Raw genomic sequence first — 20,878 nt, forward strand, 5'->3', positions numbered from 1 at the left:
GGGAAACTTTGTGTGAACTGGCCGTGACAAACCGAGCTGACATATGATGCTTATTACAAGGTGATATATTAAAATGTGATATTCAGGTCTCCTAGTCCTTGCTGGAAAAATTAGCAATGGAGGAACTGGATCGTTTCTCAGGGAACAGTGAGGGCCAAATTCTCTTTCAAAAGAGGGGAAGTGATTTTTGAAAGGGTTTGTGACAGCTATAACAAAAATGTGACGCTGGTAAGAGATTGAATGTCATTGCCTGGCCTGAGTTGTGTGCCCTGACTCAAGGTTACAAAAGTTTATACTCCTGCCATGTGACATCACCCATTTATTAGCACCACTAGCTTGGTGGAAAGGGGAGCTGCTGTCTTTCATTCCTAATAATACAGCAAGGCGCTCAATGCTTCCTGGATGAGGAGGCTGGGTGCCATCAATTCCTATGGAAGTCTATAGGGTTTGAAGTACTGAGTTGCCCTCAGGGTATGGCTCTATCCATGCTAAGGTATGGATTGACAAAGGGTCATTGGGCCAGACATTGCATGAGAATGACTTTGTAGCCTGGTGGATAGGGCACCACATGGAAAATCCAGGGTCCAATACCCTGCTCCAATGACTGTTTATCCACCGTGGAACAGCTTCAACTGGAGAGATTGAGGGAACCCCCCATCAGAATACCCCATAGCTCCATGGCTGGAGTGCTCTCCTGAGTGGTCTAAGACTGCTCTTCAAATTTTTTCTCTTCCCTATGCCTGAAGGGGGAATTGAACCTGGGCCTCCCACTTTCTGGGAGAATTCTCCAACCACTGGGCTAAAAATCATAAGGCGGGCAGAGAATAACCCACTCCCCTGACTTTTTTTTCAATGGAACCCAACCTGGTAGGTGGCCTCTGTTTATGCCTGTCGGAGCCGCCCTGCACATGAGCTTGGTAGCTGAACATTTATCTTCCTTCGATTCGTGGATCGCTTAAGGGCTCAGATGGGAAACGGGCCTGGATGCCTACAGCAGGGGAACAGTGTGCGCGCTGAGAGGCAGAAACGTAGGGATCTTTTAACCTGAAAGTTTAGGCACTGAGTGAGTTTAGATGCCTACAGGGTTTGGTGGGATTTTTATGGAGACTAAAACTGGGACTTAGGCACCTAAGAATACTTCACAGGCCCATATTATTCAAAGGTTCTGTACATCTGGGACTTGTATTAGAATCCAAACCCTTCCTGGTAGGTTGGGTCTTATCAGGATATCTACAAGCACTCCTGCTGCTATGTATCTGAGATTTTTTATTCATTTGGATACCCTGGATTTACAACTAAATGGGCAGGAAAAAAATAATTTTCAGGGGAATGTCACTGAGCAACAGAAAGCTAAGGCTGGTGAAAGCAACTTTGACCTACTACTGGTCCTTCTGAGTTACCCTGTATCACTCCTTCAATAAACAAATGAACAAACCAACCAGTTACCATGTTCCAGCTGGCAGTAAAAGCATATGGGAGGGTAGGAAAGCTGAACACAATACATCAAGAGGAAGTTTGAAGAACTAGTACCTAAAGTAGACAACTATTATCTGGACAAGAAAACCAATGGCAGGTTTTATACGGCCTCTTTACTTTTGTCAAATGCTGCTGTTAGCTTACACTCGGGAGGGCTGTTCTCTGCCGTCCCTCCCATTTGTTAAGGCTTAAATTAACCCCCGCCCCCCTTAAAATCATAAGATGGGGCAGCTACAATTAAAGGAGAGTGGATGAAACTCTTTGATGTGAATAATATTTGTTACAAATTTAGCCTTTTGCCTCCTTTGCGTACCCACCTCCCCCGCACTCTCCCCCCTCTCTCCACAAAAAATCTGGAGTCATATGTGTTCCTCCAAATAGTTTGGATAAATACATTTCAGGCAGTGAATTATTAGTTTCAATTCTTCACTACTCATTTTTCTTACCATGTGATCGGTCACCCCAGAAATGGCATTTTCACGAATACTCAGCACTTGTCTGAATACCTGTATATATATCACCTTGTTCTTCAGTTCCTATTCCTGCAAAATAGCTGGAGCTTTTCCAGCAGCTGGATGTGTTATGCAACCCAGAGATGCCTTTCTCTCTTTATCACACTTAAATGCACATAATCCTTGATGAAGAGTTTGTTCTTCACATTGTGGTAGCTTGTGATAAGGATTTGACTTCTGTTCTGTGAAGTCAAATAAAATCAAATAAAAAAGATGAAGAATGGGTACAGCAGCAAAACCACCTGCCCTGAAGCCTTTGCAAGGGTGAGTCTTTTTCAATTAGTGCCAAAATGTGAAGCCATAATTCTAATCTAATTGAGAAAAAGCAGAGAAACAAAGGCCAAATCCCCCAGGGCCTTCTCCTTTAATACACGAGAAAGTAAAATAGAATATATTGCTGCTTTTTCTCTCCTTCCCCCCCCCCCCCCAGGTGCTTCCTTGCTAAACTGCATTTTTCTCTTCCTTCTCCCACCTTACCCAGCTCCAGCATTATTTTGATACAAACTTCCTACATCACAAGATGAGAAGCTCTGAACTGCAAATCATGCAGGTGAGTATGAACATCTTCAAAGCTCAGGGCTGCTGGGACATGAGGTTTTGGTTTGACTCACCAAAAGGTGGCTGTAGATTTGTATCAGAACTTTGGCATCTGTGTCCAGATCCAAACTTCCATCAGTTTGACAAAGTCTGTTTGGATTCTGGGTTTTGGTTCAGGCCCATGTCTAAAACTGAGGGACAGATGTTTTCTGTTTAATTATAAGATATTAGACACCAAGAAGCAATACATTCACTATAAATTAAAGAGTGTGTGTATGCGTATATGAAGGAACGTCGGTCCAATGAGTAGGGTGCTAGCGTGAGATTTGGGAAACCAGCTTCAACTTAACTTGTCTCTGAGCCTCAGTTCCTCATGCCTCAATTCCTTTTCTGTAAAATGGGGATAATAGCACTTTCCTACCTCAGGGTGTTTTTTTGAAGGTAAATACACCTTAAAATAATGTTCAGATACTATGGTAATAGTGAGCCATATCAATACCTCGCATATATCCATCAAGACTGGAAATTTTGTGGAAAAAATAGTATGTGACCACATAATTAAAGACTTTATCATAGCACATACATACAAGGGGGGTGGAATTAAGGTTGCACAGGCAACTATAAATCTGGAATTTCCTAAGTGCTTGACTTTGGAACCTAATGTTCTTTTAACAAAGCTTTTTTTTTTTTTTTTTTTTTTTTTTTTAAATTAAAGGAAAAAAGTGAAGAAAATTCTGTTAGGTACAGTAACAGCCCCCGTCCCCCTCCCAAATCATGCATCCCCTGTAGGGTCTGAACCTTGAGCAGTGTATCATGGACTGCTACCATTTGAGCTACAGAATTAACTAAATCATCTGGCACTAGGAGAAAGCTGTTATTGCGGAGGAAGGGGTGCGCCTCTGGAGCACTGTGTGTGTATGGTGACTAGGGGGAGCATGGCCAGTTGCTCCCTCTCTGTCCTTCCCAGAAGGCGGAAGGACCACACAATCCTGGGGGAGAGAAGGACTCCCAATGCAGCCCAGCTGTCTGGGGTAGGGGAATGTTAAAGGGGAAGGGGAGAGAGGGTCAGTGGGGGGAGCTCCAGTCCCACATGGTGGCCCCAAAGTGGGGAAGGAAGCAGTGGGTTGTTGGGACCAGGAGCTGGAGTTCAGCGGTATTAGGAACAGCCTGTCAAGTATATGGTATCCCACCATTTCCATAGCTTGGCTTGAATATCATGTCTCGCAGCAGCTGCACTTCCTCCTGTAGCTGCTAGAGCCTGCTGAAGAGCCTGACTTTAATCACTCAGGCTGTGTTTCTGCTTCCCCATCTAGATAATGCCACTGCTGGATCCATGTAGGAAAGTAGGCCTGCAGTAAGAACTGCAGCCTATGTAGTGATGACAGAAGGTGAGGAGGGCTCAATACTAGCCCATGCTCCATTAAACAACCAGCCATGCACTCTTCCTCCCAGAAAGTCACTACAGAAATTACAAAACCTTATCTCCCAGCCAGTCATATCCTAGCTTTCCAGCCAGATGCCTCTGTTTCCCAGATAGTTCCCCAGATAGCAGCTACCAACCTACCTCAAACTCCCAGATATCTTAGCACCCACCCAGTTCCTTATGCACCTACCCTAAAACTCCTGACATACCCTAGCTCCTCATCTTACCCAGACACCTCAGCAACCTGAGGGTTGTCAACCTGATGACTGTCAGAACCCACTGACGTCAAACACCCAAGTACTCTTACCTAATTTGGAAATCCCAGGTACCTGCTAGCTGCCAAGTTTTGTGCCACTCTGTCCTTCCACTTGTTGGGGAAAGATATATTGACCATAAGCCGAAATTGGTAATCATGTGCAAATTATTAGCAAATATGCACATTAGCTCAAATGATTTGCATAAAATGTCACTTATGAAGCTACACAACACTTGCCAATTATGCACAATGCATAGGGATAATCCAGACTGGTTGCTGACCCATGTTGGATTCCCAGAGGTGGATGTCTAGTTAATGTTAATTCACTATTTATAAAGTGATAAGATTTTCATGGTTTCTATTGCATTTTCCCTTTAAGTCCTCTGTAATCAGTTTGCTGAATTGCTATGTCTGCTGGCTCTCAGTAAACATGAGCGATGATGATAGGGCTGGCATACCATGCTAAAACTGGTTAGGGAGATTAGACTAGGAAATATAGTGCAAACTAGTTTCCTCTCTTATCAGAGGAGATCAGTTTCCCAAGGGAACTGGAGTGATATAGATAGTGCTGGTGTAACTGTTACTTTTAGCCATGACATCACTCAGAACCCAACAACACTACAGCACCGGGAGTGCACTGCTGCAGAACGGGAACCCATTCAGCTGAAATAGTGCCGTAGCCTGTGCCTTCCTTTGAACTAAGGTTTCTCTGCTTATTCAAGAAGGAACTATTGAAAGCTTATTCTGGAATTTGCTGTTTTTACCTCCTTGCAGTAAAGTTGACTCAAGTGGCCTCTCATTGTTCACCTGGCCTTTTCATTTTCCCCCTGTTTCCTCTTGCTGTCTTCAATGGATGAGATGCCCAGGAAATTCTGTCATCAGTAAGAGAAAGGGAGCAGAGAATGTATGTAAGAAGAGGAACGGACCAAGAAGAATCCAAAACTCCACTGAGCAGACAGCCGTGGGAGAGTTCTTTTGCTTTCGGTTGCTTTGTGGAATGCTGTAGGTGTGATTTCCTGCCCCCCTCTTTTTGCCACTGTGACGGGGGCTGGTTGTGAGTGCTGTGGGGGGTTTTGCGAGTCACCATGCTGCAACAAATTTTGCACGATATGTACATTGACCCTGAACTTCTGGCAGAATTGAATGAAGAGCAGAAGCACATCTTGTTCTACAAAATGAGGGAAGAGCAGCTGAGGCGCTGGAGGGAGAGGGAGGAAAAAGAAGAAAGGGAAGAAGCTGCACTGAAAAGGACAGCAAGACTCAAGCAAAGTAAGCTTTGCAAAACTTTTGTGAATGTAGGCAGGGGCGGGCCTATGTGATCTAGAGGAACAAGATATGCTGTAAGACAGTCTGTAAATGGAATATACCACTTAGGGGTAGTATTGTGAAGTGGCTGGAGCAGGGGAATGGGTGGAAGCTTGGCTCTGACTGTCTTCTGTTCACTGGCCAGAGCACCAGCACCCAGCAGTGTGGATAGTCACTTACTGCTGCTATAGACCAGCAGTAATTTACTAATCCAGAAAGGCAGAACCAAGGGAGGAAATTTCTACTCGGTTGCTGCCCTGAAGTACAATGTCCCTCAGCACTATTTGTATGGTGGCACAATTTAAGCACCACCTGCTGCCTAGGGTTGTGCCTATGGTCATAACCTAGTCTTTAATCTGTCTGGCCTCAATTTTCAAAAGTGACTAATGATTATTGGGTGCCTGGTTTTCAGCCCTCTGAAAGGAAAGTGTCTCAAGTTGGGTGCCTGGAAATAGTGAAGTTTGGTTCCTCAAGTTTCTTTTGGAAATGTAGGTTTCTGTGTCTCAGTTCACCAATCTGTAAAATGGCTGTAATAATCCTTATTTTTCTCAGATGGGTGCTGAGAGAATTAATGTGTCTCTCTTATCTGGAAAATGCTATAGGATTGCAGAATCCTGGATTTACTTCCCCAAAGTTCTTGTGTGTGGACACACACAATACAATATTGTCATTTCTGTGTAAATGTGTGATCGTGGATGACGTAACTTTTCAGTGTGCCTGAACAGTAATCATCTGCTGAGCTCAATTTTTTTCTTCACAGCCCCTTGCTGTTATAGAAGGTTTAGTCATGATTGGAGGGATTCAGAAAACCTGTTAAGGCTCACAATTAACTGGACAAACCCAAAACTCAGAATAAGTCTTTTTTGGTCACTAATTAGCCATTTGTGCTTTGCTATTGCAGAATTCTTGGATGAGGATATATGGGCTACATACATTAAGACACAAGGGGGGGGGGGTGCAAGTCTTGATTCTAGATATTAGATAAAAGTGTAGATTTCACTTAGAGCTTAACTGAGCATGTTTGTGGTTTAAGTAGCTTAGGGCCTGTTCTTGCAAGGTTCTGAGTACATCCCTATAGATGTTTTACACCTTGCAGGCTGGGTCTTTAAAGTCATACATTGATCATATGTGTCACGCTGGTTGGATTGGGGGGAGGTGGGGGGAGGCATTTGTCATATTGGTTGGCATCAGTATGTCAAAATCGTAATAATTCATGTAAGATATGCCAAGTCAGGTACTGTCAGAAAGGCTGTAATGTGCTAAGTAAAATTATACTTGTGTTCATGTGTTATATATGTAATGGAAGCTACGGACATATTTGATATATCTGTGTTTCAAACTGTGCTTTATAAGATCTGCCACCATCCTGTCTGGGGTGTAATAATGGCCCGCTTAATGGCCCATCGAAACTTTCACAGATGCAAGGGGCCCGGGGAAGGAACTAGTGACATACCTGAAGAGTCACCAGGACTTGCTCATGTGACTCTGAACTCCATTTTGGTGCCTATAAAATTCCACAAGACAGCATGGCCAGGGGGTATATAGGTCTTTGTTCCTATTCAGCTACAGACATATACCTGCCTCTGGATCAATTCACTTGAAACTGAGCTGAAGGACTAAGACCCATCCAGGTACTGGATGTATGCCAGAGGAAGTGTATAAGCCTGCAACTCTACAATTCTTCTAGAAACCTGATGTATATGGACTTTTAATCATTTGTATGTATCTGATTGCTCTAATCCTTTAACATTTCTCTTATGGTTTGTTTCTTTCTTTTTATAATAAACCTTTAGTTTTAGTTACTAAAGGATTGGCTGGCGTGGTATTTTGGGTAAGATCCAAACTTATAGTGATTTGGAACTGTGGCTGACCCTTTGGGGTCAGAGGGAACCTTTTTAGGAAACAGCATAGAGTTTAAATAACTGGTGTCTTTACTGGACCCAGTGGCTAATTGGGAGCCAGAAGCTGAAATGCAGTAAAGGAGGCTGTGTGTATTTGTATACTGGCTTCTGTGGGGATTCAAAAGCACAGTTTGTGGCTGGTTGGGAAGTCTGGCTTCAGTGCCACCTACCAGTGCTGAGAGAATCTGCTCTCCGTTTGCAGCCTGCCCTGACCTTGGCATTTTCAGGTGATTACCCTGGGCTCAGGATGGGACACAGTATGCTTTACTCATTACTGATCCTAGATACTGAGTGAAGGTTTGTAGGATCATGCCCTTTGTAAAATGACTGGATGTTAACATACAAAAGTATTCTTAAAGCAAAAATCCAATAGGGAGTGCAGTTATACTATAGTTTAGCAGCAAATGGGCTAAAATTGGCTCTATACTGTTGTCAACATGAGGGTCTGAAGGATCTTATTTTACTTAATTTCTTATTTACATCCTCAGAGTTTTTAAATGCACTATAAAAGGTCTTCTCCTACGAAAGATCACCTGCACGCTGCTTCTTTTGTACAGCACAGAAAGCTTATTTACTCTGATTTGTAGCTGAGGGAAAAATTAAAAATGCAATTCAGATCCATACACCAAAACAATATTATAGCATCAAGATAATCTGCATTACACTCATACTCTGAGGAAGACAGATGCAGAAAAATCTAATGGCAAAAATATTTATATGACAATTTCTCATACTGACATCTAAATTTCCATGTATAAATTGTGTATTAAACCTATTCAGCATTGTAGTGCAGGAGACTATTTTCTAGATAACGAATTTTCTGATTTATAAAGAATAAGGAAAAAAGGGAAGAAAAACAGCAGAGGAACCTATAGATCATATTTGTGCATCGATGTGCGCACACATCCATAGTAAAGCTACACAATGGCCCATCTCCCTTTTACATTTCGTCTCAAATTGACACTATAAGATCCTGATGGTTTTCCGGGAAATGTTTTTTACCTTTCATTCAACACTTATTCCACTGGGCAACCAGTTTTGCTGGTTCCTTGAGTATTGTAATAAAGGTCTGACACACAAGAATGCTGGCAAGAATTTGGACTGAATTTTTAAAAGGAGGTAAGGGGAATGAAACTGAAGGGGCCTAACTCTTAAATTCCTCTGAAAAATGTCCTCCCAACCCCAGTCAGCTGACATAGATTTGGGTTATAAAAGATTGTATTCCTTTACTATGCTAGTCCATCTGTTAATTGTTCAGATTTACATGAGTTGGGTTTATTAGGAGGTAGTGCAACTTAGTGTCTAGGGCTCTGGAGATTTGGGTTCTATTCTAGCTGTACTGCACAGTGGCCTTGGTCATTTTTTCTGAGCCCCACTTTCCCCATCTGTAAAATGGGGATAATGATACAGATGTGATTGGAGATCTTTGGATGAAAAGTGCAAGGTATTATTATTTATCCTATAGATCTGTAATATAATGGTCTCACCTGGAATCTGGTTTCTTGCAAGGAAAATGTTCAACAGGAAATGATGGGCCAGATGTAGGAATTACTGGGTGGAATTCTATGGTCTGTGTTGTGCAGGAGCTCAGACTAGATGATCATAGTGGTTCTTTCTGGCCTTAAAATCTGTGAATGTAGGAATCTTCCCCAGGGCATATTCTGGAACATATGAGAGTATTTTTGAACTTTTGGATCACATGATGTGGCAGTTTGCAGTCCTCTTCATGCTCCCAGTGGAATGTAAATGAGGTTTCCAATGCTTTGGGCCTGCTCCATATAGCAGCGTGGGGGATTTCTCCTTCTTTAATCAGCTTCCAGGAAACTTGGAAGTGTCACAACCACCACTCAGTTCCCTTTCAGATGGAGTGATTTGGGTGGCTTCCTTTTGCCAAAAGTCTGATTCTCTATCCCATAACAGTGGTTTTATGCTCGTGTTAATCTGTTGAAGTCAATCACACTGTACTGGTATACAGCCACTGTAACAGAGTTGAGACTCAAAGCCCTAGCTTTTCTCTGATGCCATGTGGTTAGTCTGATACCTAGAAGAGCTGTAAGAAATGGGTCTAGAATTCCCTGGCCTCTTGGCATGACATGAGTCAGGATTACAAAGGTTTACACTGGACAAGCACTATAAGCATGTTGGGACAAAATTAGAAAGGCCAAGGTGCAAAACGAGATGAAACTAGCTAGGGACATAAAGGGTAACATGAAAACATTTTAGATACATTGAAGAGGAAGATGAACGACAGGGTCAGTCCATTGCTCAATGAGAAGGGAAAGACAATAACAGAAAACTTGGAAATGGACAAAGTGTTTCTGTTTTAGTTTTTTGTTTTTCACCAAAAAGTTTAGCAGTGATTGGACGACTAACATAGTGATCATCAATATAAAGGGGGTAAAATGTGAGGCTAATATAGGGAAAAAACAAGTTAAGAATTACAGAGACAAATTAGATGCCTTCAAGTTGGCAAGGCCTAACCTAAATATATTGTAGCATACTTAAAGAAGTGGCTGAAGAGATATCTGAGCCATTAGCGATTATCTTTGAGAACTTGTGGAGGACAGGAGAGATCCCAGGGGACTGGAAAAAGACAAATATAGTACCTATCTATAGAAGGAGGAATAAGGACAACCCAGGGAATTATAGACTAGGCATCTTAACTTGTGTACCTGGAAAGATAATGGAGCATATAAACTATCAATTAGTAAGCACCTAGAGGATAATAAGGTATTAAGTCAACATAGATTGGTCAAGAACAAATCATGTCAAATCAACTTTATTTTGTTAAAGAATCAGTGTGGCTTTTTCTTTGTTTTAAAAAAAAAAGTTTGTGGTGTTGAATGCAGTTTGGACCATCTGATCTCCACTGGGTACAATGGACAAAGTCAGCTGGATGTTTCATTAAATGCAGAAATACCTCCTCCCCCCCCTTTTTTTTTAAAGGGAAGGGGGCTGGGGGTTTACAATGCTCAGCCTGCAAAGTAAACTGACTGGCTTAATATTCTTATGTGCTTTATAACGAATGTTATAGGATTTTCTGTAGGGTTGGAAGGGAATATAATAGTCATCTCTAGTAACTGTAGCATGACTACTCTAATTCTCTGATGTCTTCCCGTTTAGCAGTCTTTGCTCAAGGATGTCTCATGGCTTGATTAGCAGGGCACGTCACAGTGCAGAATTGCAATGTTCTAGCTTTGTGACTGATGCTTGCCCTACGCCAGTCACAACTGTGCCTGACTCAGCATTATTAGTCCTTTCCTTTATGGGCACTAGGTTCACAATCTAGTTGATGTTTAAGTAAAAATACATCTTACATAGAATTAATTAGGGAAGTGATGGCATGGACTTCTGGTGAGAGGGCTCTTAATAATAATGTAGCCAGTTTCTGAGAGGTTTATATTCTGGATCCAATTTATTTATAAATGACTCCTTGGGTGGTTCCTGCAGGGGCCTATTTCCTTCCATTGCAATACACAAGAGCGTACAGTGCCAGGTGGCTGTCTTGTAGAATGCTAACAGCACTAAAGGAAGTCACCTTGAAGCTTCAAGATCTCTTTGGGATTTGTTCAGTTTGACTGACAGGCAGCTTCGCCATTTGCACAGAAACATATTTATTTATTTAGGCAGCAGCCTTTTAACCATCTTAGTTGAATTGGGACTGAGTGAAGGACCCTACCACTTTGGATGCAGAGTTCTTTGCAGTAGCTAGAGCCAAGGGGGCTTGGAGCTGCCCGAATACCAGCAATGCCATTTCAAAAACAAGCAGCTGAAGGACAGGCTTATGGGAGAGGAGAGAATGTTGGTTTGCTTCTACTAAATTCTGACATTTGTTTGTTGTGAGCTGCAATTCATGATGCTCAGTCAGGAATGGTTTGTAACAGCTGCACTGTTGTTCTCCTATCCTTAACAAGCATAGCTGGGAATATCTTAGCAAGGCTTATTACAGCATGGCTGGAAAATAACTCCTGTATCTAAAGGCTATTAATGCTAGAAAGTCATTGGATGATGGATGAAGACACTTCATGGTAAACAAAAATCCCTAGTATTGCAAGTGGTAGTTGGAAGATATAACATCCTATGAATTTCAACTGTGTGGGTGAGTCAGAACGAGAGAGCAGCACTCCCTTCTACTTCCCCACGGTTACAATAGAAGATACCTTGGACGCTAAGGCCCAGATCCTCAAAAGTATTGTGCACTGAACTTTCATTTGTATGTATGCATCTAACTCTCACAGACTTCCATGGGAACTAGGTGCCTAAACATCTTTGAGGATCCTGGCTGAAGAGCTTGATTTTTCATTTACACTAAGGTTGCTTTGTATAAACTACTTATGCTGCTTTGGAAGTGTAAAGGGGCCTTAAAGTGTTAGAAATGTAATTATCAAAGAGCTGATCTACCAGTAAGGCAACTGCTTTTAATTAAAAATGAGACTTGAGCCCTTTTAAAATTTTTTAGCAGCATTCAGAACCAAAATCAGCAGAGAACTATTTCTATTTCCAATTCAAATTATCAGAAATTTCCCACATTTTTCAAGAGAAACCAGATCCAACACTCATTGAAGTCAATGTCAAGATTTCCTTTGGCTTCAATGGGAATTGGATCAGTCCTTAGATTTCCACCAGAAGGCGTTGAAATCTCAAGACTAATTTATGAGATTTTGATGCAGTCAGATTTTAACCTGAGCATTTATTCACCCTTGAATTCAAATCCTTATCTAAACCTAACTCATATCCTGAATTGAACCATTATGTCTCGGCACGTATTTAATACATGCATGCCATAGATACCAATTTGTTGCAGAACACGTGGCTCATTAAATACATAAGAAATCAAATTCAGCTCTCTTCAGCAATGCCAAAAACAAAGAACTTGCTGAGGTCATACTTGCTTTAATAAGAAATAAACCCATCAGCTTTCACAGTACTATTGAATGATTGGGTTGTTAATTGGTGTTCAGTGATTGCTGGGTATCTGTTATGCATTTAACATAAGTCATTTCTAGAGTTGGACATTTTATTTAGCTTTTTGCCCTAAAAATCTGACTGCCGTTTATGGGATGTGATAGTGTAGTATCTTCGGTTATTTACCAGCTTGTGACATTATGGATTTTTGTACTTTTGGAGCCATAATCTCAGTGGGTTGGGATGGATTAAACCGTGGGTTGGGATGGATTAAACAGGGACTTTTTAAACCATCTTTTTGCTGCTTTGATCCTGAGGTCACCAGAAGCTATAATAGCTCACAGGGACTCCTCTGGCAGCCTAGGACCAAGCCAAAATGCCGTGTTCTTCAATCTCAACCCCTCCTCCCCTGACATGCCCACAGCACAAAAGAATGGGAATGACATAGTGACAGCTACACTGCTTTTATTCCACCAGAAGATTCTCCTACATCTGGGGAATCCTCAGTTGTCTCTTTCTCTGAAGCATCGGCTGCTGTCAGAGGCAAGATTTTGCACTAGGTGAACCATGGGTATGTTTACCGAAATTGCTATGTACCTGCGTCTCTGCTTGCTGCAGTCTGTTGCTAGGACTAACTGGACCCTGCAATTTTCAGGCAGGCTTTCTTATAAATGTGAACACTCTGGCTATTAACCCACTGGCAACAAGATGAGACTGTAACTGTCCGTGAGCTCATGAATACTTGATGTGGAAAGAGAACACTACTGCAGCCAACCACAGAATGGTATTTACCAAAGCGAATTCAATTTCCACTGAATTTTGCTTCTTTAAATGACTAACTATTTATGGCCTGAAAGGGACTGCTTTTAACAGGGATTTCAGGGGCTGGGAGGTATAGACAAGCTGTGTGTGTTGCAAGACCAGTGCAGATACATTTGTGTACATTATCCAGCATCAGATCTGATAGGTAAGATCCTGGATACCTTCTGATGGCTCCAAGTGGAAAACAGCCTCATTCCGTAGTTCATTTTATACAGTGGTAGTGTCTGCTCACCTTCAAAGAGGGATGGAATTGGGGCCAGAAACCACATTGGTGTGTTTGTAGTTTTTTACAAGATAAAAGCAAAGGAGCAGCTGGATAATATTGGCTATAGATGGATTCACAACATTCCACTTTAACTGACAAATATTCTTAAATGATTTTCACTGACAGGTCCAAGTATAGTGGAGGGGCAGCTAATTCATTTTCTAAAGCACAGGCGTTACAGGTGCATAATATGCCTGTGTAAGTTCTGGATACACTTTCGACTGGGAGATTATATCTGTCTGATATGAAACTGATATTACAGTAAATCATAGCCAGTGGGCCAGTAAGATCTCTGGAGTCACGTTGGAGACCAAATTAAAAATAGTATATGCTTTTGTGTTTCTTTAAGGGAGTGTGTTTGTAGTGTGGAAAACATGAAAATGTATCATGTGAACAAAGCCACGCCTTTTGATTTTTGTGCCTTTTAGTGATCTTTGCTACGTTTGCCAGTTATCCTAGTCCTATAGACTGTAAGGAAGCAAACACTTATTCCATCTCCTCTTTGATCCTGAAGGGATATACCACAGCATAATTATTTCCATGGTAACAGGCAGTAATGCCATAAATATAGGATTATGAGTTCATTACATGATCAGGACACAGCAGAAGAATCTGAGCTAGAAAGAGCTGATGTTCAGAAGTGCTGAGACACAATAATTCCCATTGATGTATTAATACAACGCATTTAAATTCCCTGCTTTTCAAAAAGAAAGCTAAACTGCATGGCAGTGAATGGAAGTTAGAATTTTTTTTCTCTGTTAAGTTGACTTTAAAAAAAGCATATTTTGACACTGCTCCAAGCTTTGGAGTGTAATCTTGGCAGAGATGGATTAATGGTCAGTGAGCAGGTGTGGAAGACAAATGGAATTTATCCCAGTGGCTCTGTAACTTATTGCATGTCTATGTTGTTTTTCACAAGAATATCGCTATCAAATAATTGGGCTGTATATTTTAACAGAAGTAACCCCTGGAAATCATGTTGCAAAAGTGTTTCCGTGTCATTCCACCCCCTCAGTCACTCAGAACTGCCTAGCTATCAGAAGCATTCAATATTAGACAATATTTTCCCACTTTAGAGTTTGTCAGCTCCTGAGATGCTGGACTGAGCCTGAAAGATGTACAACTGTATTGGCCCCAGAGTCTCTGGATACCATTTCCCAGCCTGCTTTGGTTAGAGTCTGGTCTGGGACAGAATAAAGTGAAACTCCTGAAAAATCCAATAAGGAGGCCTACAATGGGGTGATTTGAACAGACAGTTTGCTGGCCCAATGACTTATCAGAACTGCACGTGCGTGCGCTCTCTCTCTCTCTCTCTCTCTCTTTCTCTCGCACACACGCAAACACCAGTGGGAGGGGCCAGCCTGACCCATTTACAAAGGGACTAGGTTTCACTTTTGGAGGTTTTGAATTTGGAAGCTGAGAGCATAGGGGAGCAGCCCAGGGAGTCTCTGTTTAGCTCCCAATCTCCACAAAAGTAGACTTTGAACTACTGTGGGGTCTAATACATGGGTCAGGTAGCTCCAGCATTGCAGACACCAGTGGTTGGAAAAGCAGAAAACCCAACCTGGTGCCGGCTACCTAAAGCCAGTCAATACTTCCACAGGACTGTGGATCAAAGAGCTAGGAGAGGACCCAGTCCCACCCAGGGGTGAAAACACTGTAAGAGAGAGACCCTTGTGGATTTTTCTTTTAAAGACCACAAATATTTGCTGTGTTGCTATACCCATCTCCAGACTCATCCTAGGCAATCCATCTGCCAGGGGTATACTTGTGAATATTAGGAGATGGGGAATTTGTTATAGTGTTGATGTGATAGCCTTTTAGTTACGCTTAACCCTTTCCTTCCCTAGAGTCTTTTCTTTTTCCTGTTCCCAGTGAAGTCCCCCTTTGTAATACTGTTGTTTTTGGGTAGGTAATTTCATTTGTTGGGGTTTGTATTTATTTCATTTCTTGAGTACTGGATTATATTCCTTGTTAAGACTAGTAATATTAGGGTTTTTTTTCCCCTCAAGCAACCGCCCCCAGGCACAGAGAAGGGTCACTGGAGCAGCCTCTGATTGGGAGGAGGAGGCTTGAGCCATGCTTTGGGCTTGGTATGAACAAAGAAGTGATTGTGTATTAGGGTGAGTGTGTTTGTGTTTTCTTTTGTTGTTGTTAAAGTTTTAAAGAAAAATAGTTGTCAATTTTCAAAACAATGATAGTGGGGAAAATATAAATTCTTCCTATTATAATACAGCAGTAGGGCCCACATGTTCAGAGTTGGTAAGAAGATAGTCCTTGTAGAGAGGAAATATATTTGAATGTGCTGGTGAATTATTATTTTTTTTAATTTGGCCAAATTATGACTTCTTGTAAATCCACAGTTATGCAGTATTTTGACCTAGCTTTTTTTCCACTAAGCTGGTAAAGTGCACGTCTAAGGAAGCCTGTGACTAAGTCTTGTCCAACTGCCCAATGCTGGGAGTTGGACAACAGAGGATGGATCACTTGATAGTTGCCCTGTTCTTTTCATTCCCTTTGAAGTGTTGGGCGTGGGCCACTGTCAGAAGATACTGGGCTGGATGCATGGTTGGTTTGACCCAGTATGACCATTCTTATGTTATGTTAAGATCATGTTGCATGTGTCTGAGAGGCCAATTTACTTGTGTCCTTCAAAAAGTACTGATGTTTATGGACTCTAAAAAGAGCTCCGCAATCACTAAGGTGCAAAGTGCCTTCCAGTGGTAAATGGCCAAATCAGTTCACATTTTATTTAATTCAGTTGCATCTACAACCTCAACTCTGTCTCTTTATGCACAAGCATTGTAATAAGGCCTACAATTATGGATCACATATTTGTGTTGCCTTACTTGAGATACATGAGCTATTCTCTTCTCCCCCCCACCCTCCTATATTACAAACATGATAGGCTGTAACCATATTAAAAACACTTACAGGTAGAGCTAGGTGAATAATATTCAGCTAATTCTTCTTTTCATATACATTATATATACATTCATATACATTCTGTTTTTTGGTTATCCACTCAGGTCTAGTTATAAGCCCTAGTATGGCACGGGCCTAAGAGAATGCAAAACAACCTGGCAGTGAGAAGGCGTCTTTCTTGTGGTAGCTGAGTGTCCACTCCCTGATACCATCAGCCCTTCACAAACTCTCCTCCTCACTTTATCTTGCAGGCTAATGATAGGTGCACCCCAATTTCCAAGTCCTTGACATTGGCTGTTCACAGAATTTCCAAATCCTTTGCACCCAAAGGTGCAGCGTACTCCAATTTACCAGTTTTACCTTAAATCATCGTGCCTGTAAATGACCCAGCCCTCATGAGCACTTACAGTGTAACACAAATACGCTTATTTAAGGAAGAATAAACATTTAAGTAGAAATAAAAGTGATGGAAACAAATGGCTACAATAAAAAACAAAATCCTAAAACACAAACTCAGGTCTACTTCCTAGCTAATGCAATAGCTCATGCAGAACTGACTGGTTTCATAAGAACCAGGACACAAATGTTCATGCCCCCCCCACAGGAGTTTCCACAGTGCATGGATCCAGAGTTGTACTGAAAACAGCTTTTTGTTTTTATTCATGGCCAGGGCAAAGCTCTCTGTTGTAATGTTCCTCTTTCATATCGGAGAGATATCGATCGTTGGTTTGGTGGAGCCTCTGACGGTTTTCCATTGATCGTTTTGGGAGCAAGCAAGGCTAGTCAACTGAGGCTTGCTTTACCTTGCCAGCTGATGAGGAACAATGACCATTCCCTCTTTCTTGAATGGGCCATCACTAAGGCAGACCCTTTCTTGGTAATTAATTTCTACTCCAAGTCCATAAAGCATCCTTTCAATATATTTTATATTTCTTAAATATTATGTGTGCATACATCTAGCAATGATTGAGTTTTGACAAGTTACATGCTTTTGGCAACACCACACACGATATCCCTTATGCAAAAATACCCTGCAAGATATGAGTTTGGTGTAGTGAGTTTATCAGGTCTGAGGTGAGAGCTGTTTACAAAGAACTAGGGCTCTCAGTGTCATACCTTCACTTTTATTTTTAGCAAATTATAGTATAGGTAGAGTGGATACTTCTACAGGAACTGCCATTCACACCCCTGGCTGTGTTGCAGAGATACTCTGGGGGGGCTCTTTACTGACCACCCAAGTATACTTCAGTGAATAGCTTGTGAATAGCAGTGACTAGCTTGTTCAATAAACTTGGAGGGGCAGGTATATACGGGATTGAGTCCATCCCACAACTCACAGCATCTCTATTTCTATCCTAAAATCCTATTCAATGTGTGTGCTAGGCAGGACTGCAGCTGACGAAACTCTGAATGGAATAACATTTACCCTGCAGAGTTTTGAAATCCAAGCAGAAACCTTTGAAGAAGATGTAAAAGTCATTAGTTCTGAACAGAGTGTGGAAGCTGGTGATTAAATCTTATCCAAAACACACACCATGCTTTAAAGTATATCAGGTATCTAAATTCAGAGGGAACAAAAACAATTCCCCAGGAGCTACAGCATGTCTTGAAACTACAAAGGGAAATCAGACTGATCAACCCTATGCCAGAGTGCTGAATGCTGTTATAGCCTATTTCAAATGCAGAATAGGTTTCAGGAGAATTTAGCTTCCTTACAGTAATCATAGCAGAGAAGCAGAAAGACAAGGAACATTTTATACAGAGATGAGGGTCAAAGAATGGTTTTATGAACACAAGGCTTCCTCATGGCAAAAGAGGGGGAGTTATTTATGTTGTGAGACATCTGCAGCCATCCAGGGTAGAAATGGTGGTAGGAAGCCAAACCACAAAGAAATTAGATTTTATCAGTGGAAACGCAGGGCTTTGTTTTAAAAGGTTATTAAGCAGAGTTGAGATTTCATTTCATGTGTCTGGGATTCTAAATCAGCAGTGCTCTAACTTTTTAAAACTATAATTTGAATAGCCTGTTGTACTCCATGTAATGCAATGGCAGCAGGGTTACCTGCACTTTTTTTTTTACCATGTTAAACATGCAGTCTGTGTCTGAGTAACTGCGTGGCTGGGAGACTTGACACCGAATCAGGCTCTGAGATGGACTTTGCAGGAGGTCCCTCACAAAAACTGGAGATAGATAACAAATGGGAAGTGTCAGGGATGCCATAATTGTTAGAACAATGATAAATGAGCCCTTCATAAAGGAAGCTGACTCCAGCAACATTCAATCAACGACTGCCTCTGTTGTTTTAAATAGCTTTTAATTAGCAGCACACATGCAAATGAATCCAGATTAAAAACCAGAACTCCTATAAAAAGAAAACTATGCTTCTACCTACCTGCCCTACTTGCTAGAGGCAGCGAAAGACAATTTTTCCCCATATATTTCAAAGCTGGATAAATCTTATTTGCAGTGTGACTGTTATGTCTGGCTTAATCTTTAAACCAGATATATCTTTATCATTGCAAATCAGGTGGCCCCCTCCCCAGCCTCCTTCAGATTGTGATTATGCCTTTCTTTTAAGGAGACTGATGATAGGAAATATGGAAACTTCTATCAGTACTCATTGTTACTCATCTACCATAGGGATACCCAAATAACAGCTTGAAGGCCCAGTGCAGCCTACAGTAGCCTAAAAAGCACATAATGGCTGTCCCCTAGCTCATTATATATATTGGCAGCATAGTCAGTAGAGACTAATGACTTTTATAGGCGAGAGCCTTGAGTGTACTATTGCTCTCTAAGGCCTTGTTTTATGTTTTCATTGCTGTGAACTCAAGCCAGAAACAATTTCTGTTAATCTATCACACAAGGTACTGTATAAGCACCAGCAAATACTATTATTCAAAATGACATGGTTTGATATGTTCGTAGTATTCAGTATGTGTATATTTTCCATGTGTGTTTTCCATGCATATTAAGTGTAGCCTTGTAATATCTCCTGGAAAATTGCCATGGAGACCCTTTGGTGCTGCAAAAAGTTTGGATGCCGGTGTGCTACGCCAAGAGCTGCTAAGAAAACATTTCACCACTCTGTAAGCAGTGTGGATCTTATTGTAGACGGAGGTCTGAAGTCCATGAATGATACTCCTTCACAGATCTGCTGCAAGTAGAGAAAACTGGACATAATTTTGCTTTACAGCAGTTTGTTGGGGTGCTACGATAAGAGGAAGTTTCCTTAAAAGAACAACTGGTAGAGAACTAACTTTGTTAAATCATAGTCTAAACACCAGAGATGGACTAGACTAATAAATCATCCAGTCCATGTCCCTTCTCATGCAGGTTTGTTTCTAATAGTACATTTGTTTCAAGTGTTCTGTCAAGTCTAATTTCTATGCCTTAAGCAATGGGACTTTCCCCACATGCTACTGCAGATTATTTCTTAGTCTTCCATATAGATGAAGAGTGGGCTTGTGGCTAAGGTATTGGACTGGAACTCAGGAGACTTGAGCTGAATTCCTGACTCTGCCGCAGAATTCCTATGTGAACTTTGGCTAGTCATTTAATATCTCTGTGTCTCCAATCCGCAGCTTTAAATTGGGAGTAGTAATACTCCTCATTTTAGTAAGTCTCTATTGTGTCTATTTAGATTTTAAGCTCCTTTTGCTAGGGGCTGTTTTTTGCTGCTTGTAATTTTTCAACTGAAAAATTCTCTCATGGGGGAAAAGTATCATGTTCAATGGGAATCTTGAAACAAAACTAAACAAACTTTCATTTAATTTTTGAATTGTAACTATACCTTACAGGCAACTATTTCTTGATTGTTAAAAGTAAAATCAGCAAAGGAAACTTCACTTCTAGAATCCCTATTCATCTCGTAAGTACTTATATGGTCTCTCCATTGCCATAGTATTCAGTCTCTAATGGAGTTTATCTCATAAGGCTGGGAAGAACTATACCCCCTATTTTACAGGTGGAGAACAGTCAGAGAGAGATTAAGTGACTTGGCCAGGGTCACACAGAAAAGTCTGTGATGGAACAAGGAATTGAACCCAAGTCTTCCAAGTTAGTGCCTTCACCATTGGGTCCAGCTTTCCTCTCTTGGTTTAAGAATTGATCTTATTTTTTGTTCTAAAAGACTAGAGCCGTCTCTTAACTTGACTTGCAGACTGCAAATACTTGGAGTCAAGAGTTCCATTTTCACAGTGTCAGACCTTCTGAAAGTTACTTATTTTTTTGCTGCCCACTCATCACATTGTATTTTTGGATGCTGTTCTTTGAGAAACTACAAAGCTTTATGATCAGATTGCACAGCGAATCCCATCTCCTGCTTTATGGGGAGTATTACTGATATTGGTTTGGGGACAGATTTGCATGGGAAGCACTTCTAGAGGTAAAATTTAGGCTGCAGGTAGAAGTGAAAAAGTTGTTTTGCTTGTTCTAAGGAAACAATAAAATAAAGGCATATGATGCTCCAGCTGAATTGGCTTAAAATTGGACATGCTGTGGAGGGCTGTCTGGCTATTGCTGATATTTAAAATTGTCAGGTTGGTAGA

The 20,878-nt window shown here is 41.3% G+C and overlaps 1 protein-coding gene across 1 annotated transcript in view; it reads left to right on the forward strand.

Annotated features, from left to right (window-relative positions):
- The first annotated feature begins 5,289 nt into the window (after window positions 1–5,289).
- The window catches only part of SH2D4B (SH2 domain containing 4B), a 90,282-nt gene continuing 74,693 nt past the window's right edge, over window positions 5,290–20,878 (forward strand). The window contains exon 1 of the mRNA XM_067552924.1: window positions 5,290–5,473. Within this exon, the coding sequence (XP_067409025.1) occupies window positions 5,290–5,473 (184 nt within the window). The remainder of the gene's footprint in view (window positions 5,474–20,878) is intronic.

This window comes from Emydura macquarii, unplaced genomic scaffold, assembly GCF_026122565.2.
Source record: "Emydura macquarii macquarii isolate MOO-44397 ecotype Brisbane River unplaced genomic scaffold, CSIRO-AGI_Emac_v2 contig_1390, whole genome shotgun sequence".
Classification (NCBI taxonomy): Eukaryota; Metazoa; Chordata; order Testudines; family Chelidae; genus Emydura; species Emydura macquarii.